Raw genomic sequence first — 19,107 nt, 5'->3', positions numbered from 1 at the left:
CACCTACAGCTCCGAGTTCTCTACATAACTAGAAGTTCTTGCCCCTTTATCACAGCTTCTGATTTCTCTAACTGAACAGTATCGCATCTGGAGCTTGTTTATTTTAGAAAAGGGTAAATGAGCCCAAATGTTGATCTATTTACAGTTTCATAAAACCAAAGAGAGGACAATTTCCCAAATCTATGTGCTAACCTGAAAGAACCCAAGGGATGAAAATATACCCACATTCTTGCTTAGGAGTAGTCAGACTTACTGGATAGTAATGCAGACACAGCTTTTTGGTCTTCTCACCACTTTCAACTGAAGAGGTCCCAGGAACCAGTCTGCACACAGAGACGGGTCAGCACTGGGGACCAAAAGAAGTCTCTCCAACACGTGAACACTGTAAGAGATCCAAACAAACAGAAAGGAAAATGGAAAGATGCACACGATTAATGGTGGTACCTCTACTGAAGAACCCATTCAGGCTCATCATCCTCTAGCAGGAAGCCCCAGGGTCTCAGGTGCTTTATATACCTACGTGGTAGTTCCTTGATTGCTAGGATATACACCCAAACCACAGGCTAATATTTTTCCCCAGTTTGAACCATCCTAAGTGCCTCACTCATTTTAATTTCTTCCATTTCCCCCAAATACCCACTTCTCCATTCCTAAACCTGGGATATTTCTCAGCCTCAATTTTAGAACTCTGTTCTAAAGAGGAGCCTGGTAGGCTACAGTCCATGGGATCGCAAAGAGTCGGACACGACTGAGCAACTTCACTTCACTTTACTTCTTCTTCATATAGATTGAGTAAAAGAAAAAGGATGAAAAGAGGTATTTCATAGTTAAGGAAAATCAAGGAATAAAAATGAAAAGGCCAAAATTTTAAAATAAAATAAAATTGGAGGACTTACAGTACTTAATTTAAAATTCATTAGAAACAACAGTAATCAAACAATGTGGTTTTGGCAAGAGAATGTGCATATAAATTGACGGATCAGAATAGAATCCAGATATCGACTTCCACACCAAAGTACAACTGAATTTTGAAAAAGAGTGCAAAACCAATTTGGTAAGGAAATGATAGTCTTCCACAAATGGTGTTGGGACAATAGGTCATCCATATTTTTTTTAAATCTTAATATAGATTGTACATCTTATGTAAAAATTGATTCCAAATGGATCATAGACATAAGTGTACAAAGTGTACATAAATGTACATAAGTGTACATAGACATACAAAACTGTAAGAGAAAATCTTCAACATCTCAGGTTAGGCACTGAGTACTTAGACATGACATCAAATACATATTCCATAAAAGAAAAATATGATTAATTAGGTCACTGAAATTAAAAATATTTGGTCTCTGAAAGACAGGGAATGAAAAAAAAAATAGGCCACAAGCTCAGAGAAAATATTTTAAATTTCTTATCTAACAAAGAACTTGTATTGAGAATACATGAAAAACTCACAAAACTCAATGATAAGGAAACTCAACAACAATGAGGAAAAGATGTGAACAAATAGTTCACCAAAGAAAATATACAGACAGCATATAAGGGCATCAAAAAAAATCAACATCAAGATTCATTATGGAAATACAAATTTAAAACAGAGTAAGATTTCACTACCCATCTATTGGGGTCTTCCAGATGGCTCAGTGGGTAAAGAATCAACCTGCAATGCAGGAGACATAGGAGACCCAGGTTAGATCCCTGGGTCAGAAAGATTCCCTGGAGTAGGAAATGGCAACCCACTCCAGTATTCTTGCCTGAAAAATCCAATGGACAGAGGAGCCTGGTGGGCTACAGTCTATAGTGTCACAGAGAGTTGGACGTGACTGCATACACGAGGTGGAAAGAACTCATCTGTTAGAATGACCACATAGCAAACAAATAAACAACCACAAAGACACCTGCAAAACTAAGTTCTGGCAAAGATGCAAAACAGCAAGTAGGAATCTCAGGCATTACTGGTAGAAATGCAAATGGTACAGCCACTAAGAAAAGTACCTTGTCAGTTTCTTATAAAGTTAAACATGCTGTAACTTTCTACTCAGAAATCCTACTCATGGGTAATTATACAAGTAAAATAAAAACATGCTCACATGAAAACCTGCTCACAAATGTTTACAGCAGGTTCATTTACCAAAACAAGAAGCAACCCACATGTCCTTCATCTAGAGAATGAATAGTAAAACTGTATTAACTCTATTTAAAGGAAAACTACTTGAGAATAAAATGGTTTACTGAACTTAAAAAAACGGGGGCATGGTATCTACAACAACATGTGAATTTCAAATATACTGGTTGAAATAAGTTGGACTAAAAAGTTTACATACTATATGAAGATGAATAGTTTTATTATACATTCTGGGAATTATAAAACTTTATGGGTAGAGAACAGATCAGTGGTTCAGTTCAGTTCAGTTCAGTTTAGTTGCTCAGTCGTGTCCGACTCTGCAACCCCATGGACTGCAGCAAGCCAGGCTTCCCTGTCCGTCACCAACTCCCAGAGTCTACTCAAATTCACATCCATTGCATCGGTGATGCCATCCAGCCATCTCACCCTCTGTTGTCCCCTTCTCCTCCTGCCTTCAATCTTTCCCAGCATCAAGGGCTTTTCCAATGAGTCAGTTCTTTGCATAAGGTGGCCAAAGTACTGGAGTTACAGCTTCAGTATCAGTCCTTCCAATGAATATTCAGGACTGATTTCCTTTAAGATTGACTGATTGGATCTCCTTGTAGTCCAAGGGACTCTCAAGAGTCTTTTCCAACACCATAGTTCAAAAGCATCAATTATTTCTGACTATAAAGTATAAGTCTGAGGACATCTTGGGGGAGAGTGTTAAATTGTTCTGAGTCTTGATTATGGTCATGTTTATGGGACTCTGTGCATTTGTTAAATCTCATAGAACCATGTAACATAAATACTGAAATTTACTGTTTACAAATTTAAAATGAATTTGAAAAGATTAAAATCCCCCCAATTTCCATTTAAGCCAACAAACTGAGTACAGATTAATACATAGTGCTTGTTCTTAAAAGAAAAAGAACTTTTCACTATTTTAACCCTCTTTATTATTATAACATTTCATCTTACCAAAGAAAAATAACAGAATTCTTGTCTTCCTATTATAAAGCACCAATGTACTCAGCAGTGTTGCTAAAATACTCTGTCAAAGGGATGGAGGCAGAAAAGAAGAGATTGTGTGCTTTTTGATAAATCTTCACTGCTACATGTGTGGTTGTTCTGTAAGTAAGCGAATCTGCTATCTTGGTACTTTTCTGAATAGAGTTGTCTAACAGGAAGAATCAATGAAGTTACTGGCTGATTAATGAGCATAAAAACACAGAATGTTGCTATCTTTATTTACAATGAAAAAGTATAGACCTTAAGACTAAACAGAGCAAAAGACATATACTGTATGATTTATTTTTTCTACTTCTAGCTCATTGCTGTTAGGAACCTACTTCTATCTGCATGGTGATGAAAAATAAACTTTAGTAAACAGTAGCTCAGTCAGTAAAGAATCTGCCTGCAATTCAGGAGACCCGGGTTTGATCCCTGGGTCAAGAAGATCCCCTGGAGAAGAAAATGGCAACCCATTCCAGTATACTTACCTGGGAAATCACATGGACAGAGGAGCCTGGAGGGGTCACACGAGTCAGATCGACTTAGCAAATAAACCACCACCCAACAATATATGGGCTTTTTGTTTTTCTTTGGTTGTTTATTTAGTGGGAAATGAGATTGTTGTATTGTGAGATCAAGTTGATTCCCTCCTATAAACAACATTTGATGTAATGAATGTTAGCCTTTGAGTTTCTCAGGATTTCCCTATATCATTATCTATTTTACCCCATCTATTTTGACATTTTTTGTCCAGTAGAAGGAAAAAAAATCTTTCATTTTAAGTATGTTATGGATTTTGCTAATTCCTACCAAAAGCCATTAGTGTTAGAGGAACAGGCAACTCCAGGGTGTTAGTCTCATGAAAGCATTCACTAAAACTTGTTAGTTAAAAGGAAAATCATTAAAGTGGATATATAAAAATAATATTCAACTGTTTCCCTACAATTAATCTTGTGTTCTCAATCTCTTTCTTCCCTGACGCCCAGGTTGTGTTGTTGTGGCCATGAAAATATTGAGGATAAGAGGAACTGATAGATCAAAACTCAAAGCACAGACTTATATATGAATATATGTGTGCTCAGTTGCTCAGTCATATCTGACACTTTGTCATCCCATGGACTGTAACCTGTCAGGCCTCTCTGTCCATGGGATTTTTCAGGAAAGAATACTGGAGTGGGTTGCCATGCCCTCCTCCAGGTGATCTTCCTGACCCAGGGATTGAACCTGTGACTTCTGAGTCTCCTGCATTGGCAGGCAGATTTTTTTTTTTAACCACTAGTGACACCTGGGAAGCCCCAATCTCCTCCTTATCAGAGTCACTATCTCACCTCTGTAGTCTTGTCCCCATTTCCTATCCAGCTCAAGTTCCTATATCAGAACATTTTCAGTGGCTTAGATCTCAGAGAGTCTCTGCTTTTACTACCCAGAAGGCAGTATATTAATGGAAAAGATCAACTATTTCTCTACTGACATGGGCTGTTTGTTTGACAGACAACTTTGAATATACAGTTCCCTCAGAAACACTGCATTATTATTGTATTTATACAACACTGTATTTCAGATATATTTAGACTTGACCTCACCAAGAGATATAAATATTCTGTATGATATTTTCTCCCAAAGAAAAATGTCTTCTAACTCCTGAACAACTGACATACAATCAAACTTTTGCAACTCTACCCATTGTCTTAGTGGGAATTTCAGGTAGTTATATTTGTATCTGCACTATTTTCTTCATTACTATAAATTCCTGGGTAGTACAGACAAGGGTAAACTTTAATTAGATTAGTAAGAAAGATAAGAGTATCTACTTTGTGCCATAAACCAGGCTCCAGAGAAGAGAAAATTAATCACCATCAGTTGTTTAATATGTACAAATTTGACTGTGGTCCATGCTTGGCCATTTCAAAAGGAACTAAACAAATCTAGTTTCTTCCTTCTGGGAACTTAAAATCAAATATAGGCTATTCTAATAAAGCCAAACAAGTCCAGGAAACACGTAAATTAAATAAGAAGTATTTATCAGTTAAAAAATGAATTTAATTAAATGAGAACTGATCTCAGAAGAATGATCCTCAAAGTGTCCTGAAAGGTTAAAATGCAACCCTTTGAGACAGAGTGAAGAACTGCACTGGCTGTCTTTAAGGCACTTTGCTTTGCTCACCTCCAAAACTAAAGACCTTCCCCTGCCTCGAGACCATTGGGAACATCAAGGGTTTGCTCTGTCTTAATGCTCACCTGTGGGGAGAGTAATTCAGTTCTGACCCTCTTGTTATTCTCTATAATCATTCCAATACTTTGGCCACCTGCTGTGAAGAGCTGGCTCATTGGAAAAAACCCTGGGGAAGACTGAGGGCATGAGGAGAAGGGGGCAACAGAGGATGAGATGGTTGGATGGCATTGCCAACTCAAATGGACATGACTTTGAACAAACTGCAGGAGACACTGAAGGACAGGGAAGCCTGGCATGCTGCAGTCCATGGGGTCGCAAAGAGTTGGACACAACTGAGCAACTGAATGATAACAATATTAGTCACTCCAGACTTGGAACTTTTCTTTCTACTTTGAAAATAAAAATTCCTTCTATTGTGACATATTGATTTGGTTGAAAAACTGGACTATAGCCCACTAGGCTCCTCTGTCCACGGAATTCTACAGGCAAGATTACTGGAATGGCTGCCATGCCTTCCTCCAGGGGATCTTCCCAACCCAAGAATCGAACCCAGGTCTTCTGCATTGCAGGCAAATTCTTTACAATCTGAGCCACCAGGGAAGCCCAAAGAAAATCTAAATATATAATTAGAAAAGAGAGAAGTATTTTAGTAGTCCTTTTAAGGTAATTTGATACCAAACCAAAGCTTGATAAGTGGTAGTTTCTTAAAGGTTATTTGTAATATAGAATCTGAAACCATATCAAAAAATAATCTTTACTCTGCCACATTAAAGTGATTTGTCTATCTTGAATTTTGAATAAATCTTTTATCCAGGCAAGATTTTGTAATAGCATACAATGGTCATTTGGAAAGTATTGGATCAGTGAGTTATTTAGACCTTCTAAATGTTGACACATTTCATTACACAATATAAAAGTTATATCTGTTAATATCTCTAACAAACTTTCCAGAAAAGTCTTTATATATTGGGAAGCTGTCAGGCTCATGTTGGTGGATACTAATCCCACGGACTGTAGCCTGCCAGGCTCCTCTGTCCATGGAATTCTCCAAGCAAGAATACTGGAGTGGATAACCATTCCCTTCTCCAGGGACTGAACCCGGGTTTTCTTCACTGCAGGCAGATTCTTTACTGTCTGAGCCACCAGGGAAGCCCAATTTTCACTTAGAATCTCTAATTATATCACTGGCACTGTTTTCTGTACTGTGTAATAGTTGGTATGTAATGGTTTATGAGACCCAGTTGGAGAAGGAAATGGCAAACCACTCCAGTACTCTTGCCTGGAAAATCCCATGGATGGAGGAGCCTAGTGGGCTACAGTCAATGGGGTCGCAAAGAGTCGGACACGACTGAGCGACTTCACTTCACTCACTTCCCTCACTTCATGCTTTATCACTGGAGAAGGAAATGGCTACCCACTCCAGTATTCTTGCCTGGAGAATCCCACGGACAGAGGAGCCTGGCAGGCCATGGTCCATGGGGTTGCAGACAGTCAGACACGACTGAAGTGACTAAGCAAGCATGAGACCCAATTACCTATTCTTAACACTGTATTCAGTGACATCAAGTCAGTAGTTTAGAATCAGCCACACTGGGAGTATTTACACCACAGAAATTGGCTATAAATCTACAAATTGGGAACTTTCTTTGTCCCCTGAGGGCTAGTTGATAAACATATCAGAACATCACTGACTGTTTTCCTTGAAGTGGCAGGTTTACATTTTGTTGAAGATAAATTTTCTGCCAAGTCCCCTAAATTTAAATAATGATAGGTTGCCTGACAGTTGTTCTTTAAAAAAAAAGAAGTGCTCCATGAAAAGTATTTTATTCATCTCATTTTCAAACTATTGGATGAATGCTTTTCCCCCGGACAACCTATGTACTTTTTAGTATGCAAAATGCTTTATGCATATTTTCCCTTCCTTGAAGAAAAATAATAAAAAAAAGTTTTCAAGTGTTAAAATGTAATCAAATTAGTGATTTTTACTGCTTCATCAAAACCTTCCTAAGGAGCCAGTTTTAACCACCACTGCTTTTCAACACAAATGTCAAATAAATGTGCAAATGTCAATAAAGTAGAAAATGCAAATAAGATCTTAGTATTTTTATGAAAAGAGTTTTATGACTCCTCTGAAAGTATCTTGGGTTCCCCAGAGTTCTATAGTGTATACTTTGAAATCCATTGTTTTAGACAAACAGAAATTTAGAAACTTTACCAGAAATATACTCTCAATTAAGTCTAAAGAAAAAAATGCCTCAAGAAACAAATACCAACATCAGATTATATCAGTGGAGAATTTGAGATGTTCAGGAAGGGATGATAAAAAATAAAATGGTAAGCATGTTAAATGAAAATATGAAATAATAAGCATGAAATAATACTAATGTATATGTTGAGGGATTAAATAAACAAGAGAAACCAAAATAGCAAATAATAAAAGTATTTAACTCAGGAGAGAAGGTATATGAAAATAAAATATTAATATTTGAAATTCTTGATTTGTTTCAGAAGACAGACAAGATAACTAGACTACAGTTAAATCAAATATGAAAGTTAAAATTTTCAAGGGAACCACTAAAATATTAGACATGTATATATCTTACATTATACTTTGAACAGGCAGAGAAAAAAAATGAAAAGAGATATTAAAGGGAGAAAAAAGGACTGGAAAAGTCATAACAATGCACCTCAATATATTTGTAGTTAAAACGAATAAAAATCAATTAACTTATCATGTTAAAAGGAAAATACTGATGATTTCCACTTTTGTCTATGGTAAAGGAGTTTGTAAAAGACTGACCTTCCATCAGGAATAATTGTTGACTGTAATGCAAATGTATAAACAGCTATTTGAACATACTAGAGAGTTGCATTGACATCCAGAACTAGAAACAGCCTATATGACAGACAGGATAGAAACACTTTGATGAGGCCATGACATTCTTTGCCCTGTCTCTCCTTGAAATATTTGCCAATACGTAATTGCTACCAGGGGGCTTCTTAAGTGGCACAGTGGTGAAGAATCTGCCTGCCAACACAGGAGATGCAAGAGACAGAGATGTGAGTTCAGTCCCTGGGTTGGGAAGATCCCCTGGAGGAGGAAATGGTAACCCACTCCAGGATTCTTGCCTGGAAAAATCCATGGACAGAGGAGCCTGGTGGGTTGCCGTCCATGGGGTCACCAAAGAGCTGTATGTGACTAAGCATGCACACACAATTGTTGTCAACCTAGAGATCGTGCAGAAAGCAGCAATTCTAACCCTTTAACATTCTCACAATGCTAGGAAGACAAATGGAGTTTAATGCTACCAACTCAGCAAGGACTTGAGGGACCAAAATCATGGAGTTTAAGAAACTACAGAGATTAAGCCTGACATTCTGCACATCTTTTTCTCAGATACATTTTCCTAATCCCATACTTTGTAAGATGGGAAATCTAAAAGCTGAGAAACTAATTCTCTTGTGAAATACTCCACTTTCACATCTATTTTCTTGAATATATTAATCATAATTATTTTAGAGTTCACATAAAATACTTCCAAAATCTAGTTCACCTATGAGTCTATTTCTATTAAATACTTTGCTTTTTATCATTTTGTCACTTAGGTAGTTTCATACATTTTTATTTTAATACTGAACACTGCATGTAACATTGTAGAGTGTCTGCTGCTGTTTTTCCTCTAAGGGAATTTAATCTTCTTTTGTCGGGTGGTTAGACTAAGGCCACACCTTACTTCCAACAGAGACATTTGCATATTGATAATTTAAATCAGAAACATATAACTTTTCTAAATTTGTATATATCTAATATGCATGTGTGCCTCAGTCACTCAGTTGTGTCCCACTCTTTGCAACTCCAGGCTCCTCTGTCACAGAAATTTCCCAGGCAAGAATGCTGGAATGGGTTGTTATTTCCTCCTCCAGGGGATCTTCCTGACCCAGGGATCACCCAGGAATCGAATTCATGTCTCCTACGTCTCCTGCATTGGTAGGCGGATGCTTTACAGCAAAATTTAAAAAGATATCATGCAAAAAAAATAAATAAACAGAACCGCAAAAAAGTAATTCCACCATTTAACACTTAGTCATTTATAGCTCAAGAAAACAATCCCTAGTAAACACAAAAATTGAACAACAGAACTAATAAGTTCAAAGTAATGAAAATTATAAATGCTATAACCCATGTATATAAAGCTAGTACATATTCCTTACAAACATACATTTTAGGGGGGAAATGGGAGGAACAGACTGGGAGTTTGGGGGTGGTAGATGCAAACTGTTACATTTAGAATCGACAAACAAGGGCCTACTCTATGGAACAGGGAACTATATCCAATCTCCTGGGACAAACCATTATGAAAAAGAGTGTATATATGTGTATAACTGAGTCACTCTGCCGTACAGCATGAGTTAACACATTGTAAATCAACTCTACTTTAATAAAACATACATATATATATATATACATATGTACAGATATACATATACATTTTTCACTGAACCTAGAACGTTTACTAAAATTGGCCACACTTTAGGCCGTTTTATCAAGTCTCAATAAATTTCAACACAACAGGGCATTTTCTTGTGAAAAGTGAAGTGTTAGTTGCTCAGCCCTGGATAGTTAAGGTGCACATCAATGGAACGATTTCAGTGAGCCCAGACTCCTGCATCTTCCCAAACATAGAAAAGTGCTAAATTTATTAACTCGAGATGTCTGGTTTTTCTTTAAATAGTAATCTCTTGATGCTCCGATTACCTGGGATTTGTTTTGTTTTGTTTGCAAAACTCATATACTGGCCCTTCCCTTACCTCTTGGGAACAGTCCCTCAGAGCTAGCTGAAGGCTGTCCCCAGGTTAATGTTCTCAGTAAGTGTGTGGAATAAAACATAATTTTGAACATCTAGGTGGTATTTTTTTTCTTTCAGTCAACACCAGCAAAGCTGAAATTTGGTCCAAGGAAAGACCAAATAAAATTTATAAATCTCAGACAATATTGATGAAGAAAAAAAAAAAAAACAGCCACAAATAAAAATACTTAAAAATAAATGAACTCTTACAACAAAGATGTGTAAGAATATATGTATAATATATTTGAATATATAGACAATAAGAATATATTTGAAAACTTAGGTCAAAAATTCCAGGGAAAAAAAAACTTCACTAAAACAAAGCATAGAAAAGGTGAGTCCTTAAACTGTTCTTAAAAATTAAATAAGAAGTTAATATATATCCACAAATAAAATGCCAGGTTCAGATGATTTTAAGGTGAATTCTGCCAAAATTTAAAGGCAGTCATGTCCATTATTTTACAAAGCCTTCTAGAAATTGTAGAAGAAGGCATTCTCCATAAGACAAATCATTTTATGAAGTCAGCATTATCTTACCCTTCAAAGTGGATATGAATCTTATGAGAATAAAAAACTACAGACTAATCTCAATTATGAACATAAATCTGAAATCTAAATAAAATATTAAGAGATATAATCCATTAATGTGTTTTGAAAAAGCTGTATGTATTTCAGATATTCACAATTGAATCAACATTAGAAAATCTGTTTATGTTAATCTTCACTTTACATTACATGATCATCTCCATAGACGTGGATGGGAAAATCAATACAATGAAACATTAGTTTGTGTTAAAATTAATCTGATTAAGAAAAAACAAGACAAATAGCATATTCAATATGAATGTAAAATCAGGATGTAAAATCAGAATGTAAAATCAGGAGCAAGATAAAAATGTCCATTAATACCAGATCGATCCCATCCTGTACTGAAAGTACTAGGCAGTTCAAAAGTACAAGAAAATGCAAGCACATAAAAGAAATAAATGGAAGAAAAGCTAAATAACTTGTAGTTGATATAAACTGCCTATTTAGAAAACCCCAAAGAATGCAAAAATATTAAAATTAATAGGAGAGTTCAGCAGGAATGCTAGACAGAAGACCAACATGCAAAAATCAATTCCATTTCTGTACCAATACATAAGGTATTAGAAAATGTAATTAAAACAACAGACACTGTTTTCAATAGCAACAAAGGCTATAGGGTGTTTATGGCAAATATAGGAATAAACCTAACAAAAGATACTATAAAAATACTTTTGGAAGATATTAAGGGCCTAAACAAAAGAATAAACAGAGCACAGAGATGAAGCTGACAAAAGATGAGGATGGAGACATAGTCAGGGCCACATCATGATGGGATCTAGGGTCTTATTAAGTGGTTGGAAATAATTCTGAGAGCAACAAGTATCCCCTGAAGGAATTTAAGTGGGGATATACATGAACTACCTAGACTGTGATCATTCTGGCAATAGTGTGGTAAACAGATTGAAGGGCTAAGTAACACTTGGGATGGGACTTCCCTGGTGATCCAGCAGTAAAGAACCTGCCTGCCAATCAGGAGACTGGGTTTGATCGCTGGATCAGGAAGATGCCCTGGAGAAGGAAACAACAACCCACTCTAGTATTCTTGCCTGGGAAATCCCATGAACAGAGGAGCCTGGCAGGCAACAGTCCATGGGTCACAAAGTCAGACACCACTTAGTGACCAGGCATGCACTCATGCACACACACAAGAACCCAACATTTGGGATCACGAAAGAAAATAAGAGACTGTTTAAGCTATCCTATTAATACTGAGGGCTTCCCTGGTGTTGGTAAAGAATCTGCCACCTTTCAGATGGTAAAGAATCTGCCTTCAGTGCAGGAGACCAGTGTTCGATCCCTGGGTCAGGAAGATCCCCTAGAGAAGGGAATGGCTACCCCCTCCAATACTCTTGCCCAGAGAATACCATGGACAGAGGAGGTGGTCTGAACTAGGGTGCCCAGAAGGTCCTTCGTGGTCTAGTCCTAGACTGCCTCTTCAGCTCCACCATTCATCAAGGCCGTCTCATACTCTGTTCTTGCAGTCCAACGAGCTCCATGTGGTTTCTCAAAGCTTCAGATGTGATATGAAACCTTGTCTCCTGGGACACTTTCCAGACTACCTTTCTCTGACATTGGCCTGGATTGGTCTTTCAGTTCTGAGCTTAGCTATTGTATCCGATTGGAAAATATTTACAGTTCCTCCAAAGCTGAGGCAGTTTGTTCATAAAATATAATTTCATACTTCTACTGTAATATCTCAATTGTTTTATGGAAATGGTCTCTTTATTCACTTCCTCCCGTCTAAGTCAGAAACCTAGATCTTATTCAATGAGGTATCCCTAGAGCCTTACATATATCTTGGCTTCAAAAAATATTTATTGGTATGAGAAAAAGAGATGGGGAGACAGGGAAGAGAAAGAAGGAAGGAGGAAAGGGCAAATGAGGGACAAGAAGAAATTCCATCTATTGTGTGGTATCCCAAAGGTCTTTTGCAGATCCTAAATAGAAGACTGGTGATAATTTGTTTAGCACCACTAAAAACCTTAATCTTGTCTAGAAAATGTAGCTCATGGGATTTCTACCGCACAATCTTAACCTTGGGTGGAGGAAGTGGTGAATCTTGGCCCAAGTAACAGTTCAAAGCAGAAGTTGGCAAACCTGAAGGTCATATATATCTCTGTTCTGTAAATAAAGTTATATTGAAACACAGTCCCGCTTTAAAAACTCATTTGCATGTTCTCTATGACCACGTTCATTCCACAACATCACAGCTAAATAGGTGTGCTATAGACTATATAACCCAATTGTCAAAAATATTTATTATTTGGCCTTTTACAGAAACACATTGACAATACCTGCTGTAAAAAGCCAGAGTTCACATGATCAACTGGGAGTGGATTAACCGAACAATTAATTGATCAATTATGGTTACTTCCTGGTGGCAGTATAGCACAACAGAACAGCCACTCTCTTCTAAGTTCAGTCCTGGGTGTAGTGAATTGGGTTAGGTAACATGACAAGGTCCCTTGGGGTACTAAATTATTATTTACAAAATTTTTAAAAATAAGACACAGAGAGAAAGATGGAGAGAGAGAATAATTGGTAAGAGTTATTGGCAGAATATCTTCCTGATACAGCAAAAGAAATTCTTTCCACTTGTGTAAAATAATTTGTCAGACATAGTCATCATACCCAGCCTATGGTTTTTGCCTGTCATTTTAGAATATTTCTCTTTCTTATGAAAAATATAAGACCAGTAGTCCCGAAGGCTGCTATATTTTTATTTCAGAAAAATAGTTGATCTTTACTGAGGCTATGGAGTTCTTATTATCAAAGTGCTTCCTCTTATAAAGATTCAAGAATTTTTACTTTATGTGGCTATGGCATATTTATATCAACTACAGTCATTTCTCAAGACAGACCTCATTATATAGATAGTTCCTTAAGAGATCTTGGCTCAATCAAAGTAACAGAGCACTTCAAAAATTTATATATATATATATATATATAAAATACACACACACATATATATATTATGGCTATAAGTTACCATTTTCAAGAATTCTTATGGAAGTTTAAAACTATTTTACGATTGGGAAAGTCACACAGTACTATTTATTAAAAATTAGAAAATGATGACTCTAGAAATATCATGCTGATTAGTTTTACTTGGATGCTTCAAAGGGTAATTAAACAAACCATCGATTAATCATTTTGCAGTGACATAAAAAATAACTCCATGAAATAAAAATTATCATAGTTTTGTGACAAGCTATTCCTTTCAGCTCTCCTTCTAGAGGTGCAAAATTACATCTTTCAGTATTTCAAGAAAAGTATTGGTACATTTGTTCTTAATTAGGAAGAGTTTACTTCATTCACAGATGTATCTTTTGTATATCTTAATGTCTTCCTAAAAAGCTGTATAGAAACAGAGCTTTTAGTAACAAGTGTCAAGAATATATGTGTGCATATACACGCACACACAAATACACACACACACACACATATGAAAACCCAATTAAAATCTTGGCTCTTGCATTGTGTTTTAAGAGGTTTTATAAATTACCTAATCTCTCTGAATTTCAGTTTCTCAACTATAAAATGGGGATAATGATATTTATCTCATAGGATACTGTGAGGAATTGAATGAGTTAAATGTAAAGCTATCTTATATTGTCTGGAATATGGTAAATGCTGGGGGAAAAAAAAATTTTGGTCAGTCAAGTCCAACTCTTTGCAACCCCATGGACTGTAGGCCACTAGGCTTCTCTGTCACTGGGAATCTCCAAGCCAGAATACTGGAATGGGTTGCCATTTCCTTCTTCAGGAGATCTTTCTAATCCAGGGATCAAAACTGGGTCTCTTGCATTGCAGGCAGATCCTTTACCATCTGAGGCACCAGAGGAGCCTGACAATGTTAATATCATTATGCCACCTGCACTGGGGAAGCTAACTATGGTGTTCCACCACAAGTAAAAGCTCCTTGGTGAAATCAGTTATTACACCTATAACCTTTCTCCTGCTTGGTTGAGCTTTGGTTTTCATGTTTGATATTTGAATTTGTTTTCTTAATTTTAGTAAGTATGCACTTCCTCAGTGGATATTCTTAAAGTAGGCTAGGTTTACTAAGTATTACTGGCAGATTGAGTCTTGGAAAATAGTTACTTGGCAATACCTTTACACAGACATGGCAAATCTATAGCACACACATGACTACTTCACTCTCCCATGCCAAGAAAGATACCATTAATTGATGACATTTCTTTTCCACCTGAGTTCTAATAATGCAAGCTCAGAATACTCCTCAATACACCACTCCTGAAAGGCAAGAGCAGTAGATCAAGGATTACAGATGAACTGAAATCTGGCTGGCATCCCTGATGGCGCCTGCTATATTTTCATCATTTATTTTTTATCCTCTAATAACTTCCATTCCATTTAGTTCTTATATTTCATGCCTGCCTTTTTACCTGCTTAAATCTTGGATCTACAGTGACTGCCACCCATGCCATCGTATCTAAGATCTACTGCTCAAACTGATACTAAGGTATTGTTTAATGAATTTCTATAAAGCAGGCAGCTGCCTAGAAATTCATGCCTGCCCTTATGGGGTTTACAGTCTAGTACATTTATGAATATTGACAAATAGCTGCATTAAAATTTTAAATTACAGCTGAATTAAATGCTATGGAAAAAATGTATATAACAGAATTCCTGACTGAATCTAGTGAGTCAGAACATCCCGGTGGTCCAGCGGTTAAAAATCCACCTGCCAATGCAGGGGACATGAGTTGATCCCTGATCTGGAAGATCCCACATGCTACAGGGAAACTAAGCTCATGTGTCACAACCGCCGAAGCCCATGCACCCTAGAGTTCATGCTCCACAACAAGAGAAGCCACTGCAATGAGAAGCCTGTGCATAGCAACTAGAGAGTAGTCCCCACTCGCTGCAACTAGGGAAAAGCCCATGCGGCAACGAAGACCTAGTGCAACCAAAAATAATAAATATAAGTAAATGACATTTAAAAAATCTAGTGAGTCAAAAAAGGCATCCCTAAGGTAGTGGTGGTTGTGCTGAGGTATAAAGATAAACAGGACTTAAGTAGAAGTAGGAGTTGCTGAGAGGGAAAATACTCCAGGCTGAAAGGCCATTAAGAGTGAAAGTTGAGGGCCAGAAGGAGCTCGGTATGCTTCAAGACCTGGGAAGACCAGTGGCAGGGACTTAGACTGACAGGAGGGAGAAATGTGGTTAGACAGGCCAGCAGGGGCCAAATCATTTAAGGACATTTTGGGGTACAGTAAGTATTTGATGCTTCATCATAAGAACAGGTTGAAAGCATTGAAGGGGGCAGTAGCATGATCAGATTTGTATTTGTAAAGATTATTCTGAGCACCGTTTTGATAGATGGATTAAAGTCAGACACGCTTGCCAGAACTCCAAATGGGAGGTGACAAAGTCTAAATAAGAACATAGAGTATGAGATGGTCTTAATAAAGGAATAAGGGGAAACACTTCCATCTCCAAGAACTTGTTGATGAAACTTCCCTTCTTCTTGGGTAGTTCCCCTTCAGTGTCTATTTAATGGGAGAAAATCACATATTCAAACTACTTTACTACATTACAGGGTATTCTCAGTAAATAGTTTAAGTACATAACTGATAAGCAGTATCTCATGATTAAATCAGCCTGATGAAGTTTCATTCAGTAGATTAGGTTATTAAGATATCTTTGCTCTGGACTTCAATCTCTGGTCAGCTAAAACTCCCAACCATCCATTTACCTCCTCTTTCTTGATGGCTTGTGTCTTTCTTCCCAGCTTGAGATTGCTTGTTCAGCTTTCCTAACTCACTGTGTCTGTCTACATGATTTCCAAGTAAGTAAAGATCTTCCTGCCTAAGTTATTCCCAAATTACTTTTGCCTTTGTATTGAACTATGGGTCTGTGTCATTCCTAAGAAGTTACACTCCCTCCATCCTCTCTATTCTCTATATTGTCTCCAACTGGAACATTCAAGTGTCTATAGAGGACCAGCAGGGGTCACAAATAGAAGTGATTGAGTTGTGACTGAGGCATAGAAGAAATACTAAGTAGAAGGGGCTTGGCTATTCAGCTCCATCCTGATGCAATCACAGTTTTGCCAAACTCTCCAATTCATCAAGAAAATCCAGAAATCCAGAGTATGCAAAATAGCTTGAGCATTGCATGCATGCTAGGTCACTTCAGCCCTGTCTAACTCTTTGAAAGTCAGTCAACAGTAGCCCGCCGGGTTCCCCATCCATGGAATTCTCCAGGCAAGAATACTGGAGTGGGTTGCCAAGCCCTCCTCCAGGGGATCTTCCCAACCCAGGGATTGAACTGGCATCTCTTGTGTCTTCTGCATTGGCAGGCAGGTTCTTTACCACTAGCACCACCTGGGAAGCCCATCTTAGGCATTAAATGCAGACAAATAGCTCAAAATGTACTGCAGGACAAACAGATGCATACATAGGTTTGGGCCACTGGTTGTAGCTTTGTTGCCTTTGGCCATCATGTTCACGGAAAAGGGCAAGTTCTGACACTGGGTGACTCAGACTCAGAGGCCCTTAGGACCCAGTTGCAATTCAGCCTGTACATGGTGGAACCAGCAAGAACCTCACCCCCGAGGTGAGTCCAGAGTGCATTGGTCTGTACAGGTTCAAGCTCTCAACAGCAACTTTGTGTGGTGCTGAGAGGCAGCAGTAGTACGCTGGTCAGTCTTTTGGGACTTCTGTTTACTTGGTACTTGGAAAGAGGGTTGATTCCTCATTCATTCCCTAATTTTAGTGCCTGAAATAGCCTGTCATGATCTTGGGAAATGGAAGAGGATGGATATCCTCATGAGGGTCATGCTGAACTACAAAATAATATAAGATATTTAAAAATTCATTTAAAACTACATATGATTATGTTGGTACACATACTGGTGAAAAGCACATTAATAGAAAAAAAGCACATCATTAGTACATCTAAAAATTAAGTATACTTTTAGATTATTCTTAGTAGTGAGGTGACTGTCAAACTCATGTAAGTTGGGAGGGCTTTGTCATACGTTGTGCAAGTTAGGAGTCCTTAATGACCACTACTGTGTTAGACAACTTCCATCTGGATCTTCATCTGTTATGCACTGATGTTTAGATAGATTACTTAATGTTTTGTAGCTTACATGATACATTGGCTTTACCCAGGAGTTTGTAAGGAAAACTTACAAAACTAAGGTCATGTATATTTCAACCACCCATCATCCTCCTACAGACAGGAAAATGGGAGCCTAAGCAATCTTTTGGAACTCCAGATGAATCCAAGATGGAGCAAAGAGAAACTGTCTCCTGCCTATTGTTCTCATCCCTTGTGAGGCAAAAAGGAAAACAACCTTCTCAGGCAACTGAAATTGAACAGGCAACAGGAAATTTCAACAGGCAATTGAAAGACAACTGTGTATTGCCATGTAGTTCACTCAGACAAATTAATATTTATTAAAGAGTCATATTTATATTTTTTATGCCTAAAATGGGGCTTCCTATGTGGTGCCAGTGGTGAAGAACCTGCCTGCCATTTCAGGGGACATAAGAGATGCAAATTTGATCCCTGGGTTGGGAAGATCTCCTAGAAGAGGGCATGGCAACCCACTTCAGTATTCTTGCCTGGAGAATCCCATGGACTGGAGCCTGGCAGGCTACAGTCCCAGGGACAGAAAAGAGTTGGACACAACTGAAGCAACTTATCACTCACAAACACATGCTTATCATGAGCACCTGAATCTTGACCACGGTGGCAGAATACATCTTCCAAGTTTGGAAATCTCTCTGTATATTAATATTTAGGCTCTTTAACTGGACCTTTTGTAGTCTACAACATTACTGAAACCATACTCTGAAAAGAGAACTCTATTTAGTGTTCTCTACATTTAGCACATGCATAATTTTTTTTATAGAAAATGATGTCTTGGATGGATACATGTGTATGTATGGATGAGCCCCTTCACTGTTCGCCTGAAACTATCACAGCATTGTTAACCTTCTACACCCCAAAACAAAATGATTTTGGTGTTAAAAAAATAAAATGAAAATGAAATTTTGTAAAAAAAAAAAAATTCCATTGATTGGTAATACCAATTGATTGGTAAATACCAATACCATTGATTGGTAAATCCAATCTAAGATAAAACTCAGAGCACAGTCACTTTTCTGAGCAAATAAGGATCTTTACTCAACGAGGCATTACTACCCCTCATCTTTGTCTCTGCTGAGTATGCCCTTGGATATTGTCTTTTTATATCACATATAAAATAAACTTTTTTGAAGTTTATTTATTTAAAATAAACTTTTTTGAAATAAACCTTTTTAAGATTTTTTTGATGTGGGCTATTTTTAAAATCTTTATTGAAATTGTTACAATACTGCTTCTGTTTTATGTTTTGGGGT

At 37.4% G+C, this 19,107-nt stretch overlaps 1 protein-coding gene across 4 annotated transcripts in view; it reads right to left on the bottom strand.

Moving 5' to 3' along the window:
• GNGT1 (G protein subunit gamma transducin 1) overlaps window positions 1-19,107 on the bottom strand; it is a 265,934-nt gene that overhangs the window by 177,016 nt on the left and 69,811 nt on the right. For all 4 annotated transcript variants that reach the window (XM_043872879.1, XM_043872883.1, XM_043872877.1 and 1 more), the window contains exon 2: window positions 254-382. Coding sequence is in view for 2 of the 4 variants with exons in the window: in XM_043872877.1 (XP_043728812.1) it covers window positions 254-382 (129 nt within the window). In the remaining 2 variants the exon portion in view is untranslated. The remainder of the gene's footprint in view (window positions 1-253; window positions 383-19,107) is intronic.

Source organism: Cervus elaphus, chromosome 18 (genome assembly GCF_910594005.1).
Source record: "Cervus elaphus chromosome 18, mCerEla1.1, whole genome shotgun sequence".
Taxonomy (NCBI): domain Eukaryota; kingdom Metazoa; phylum Chordata; class Mammalia; order Artiodactyla; family Cervidae; genus Cervus; species Cervus elaphus.
Note: the sequence above shows the minus strand (reverse complement) of the source record. Positions and strands in the feature narration are given on the sequence as shown.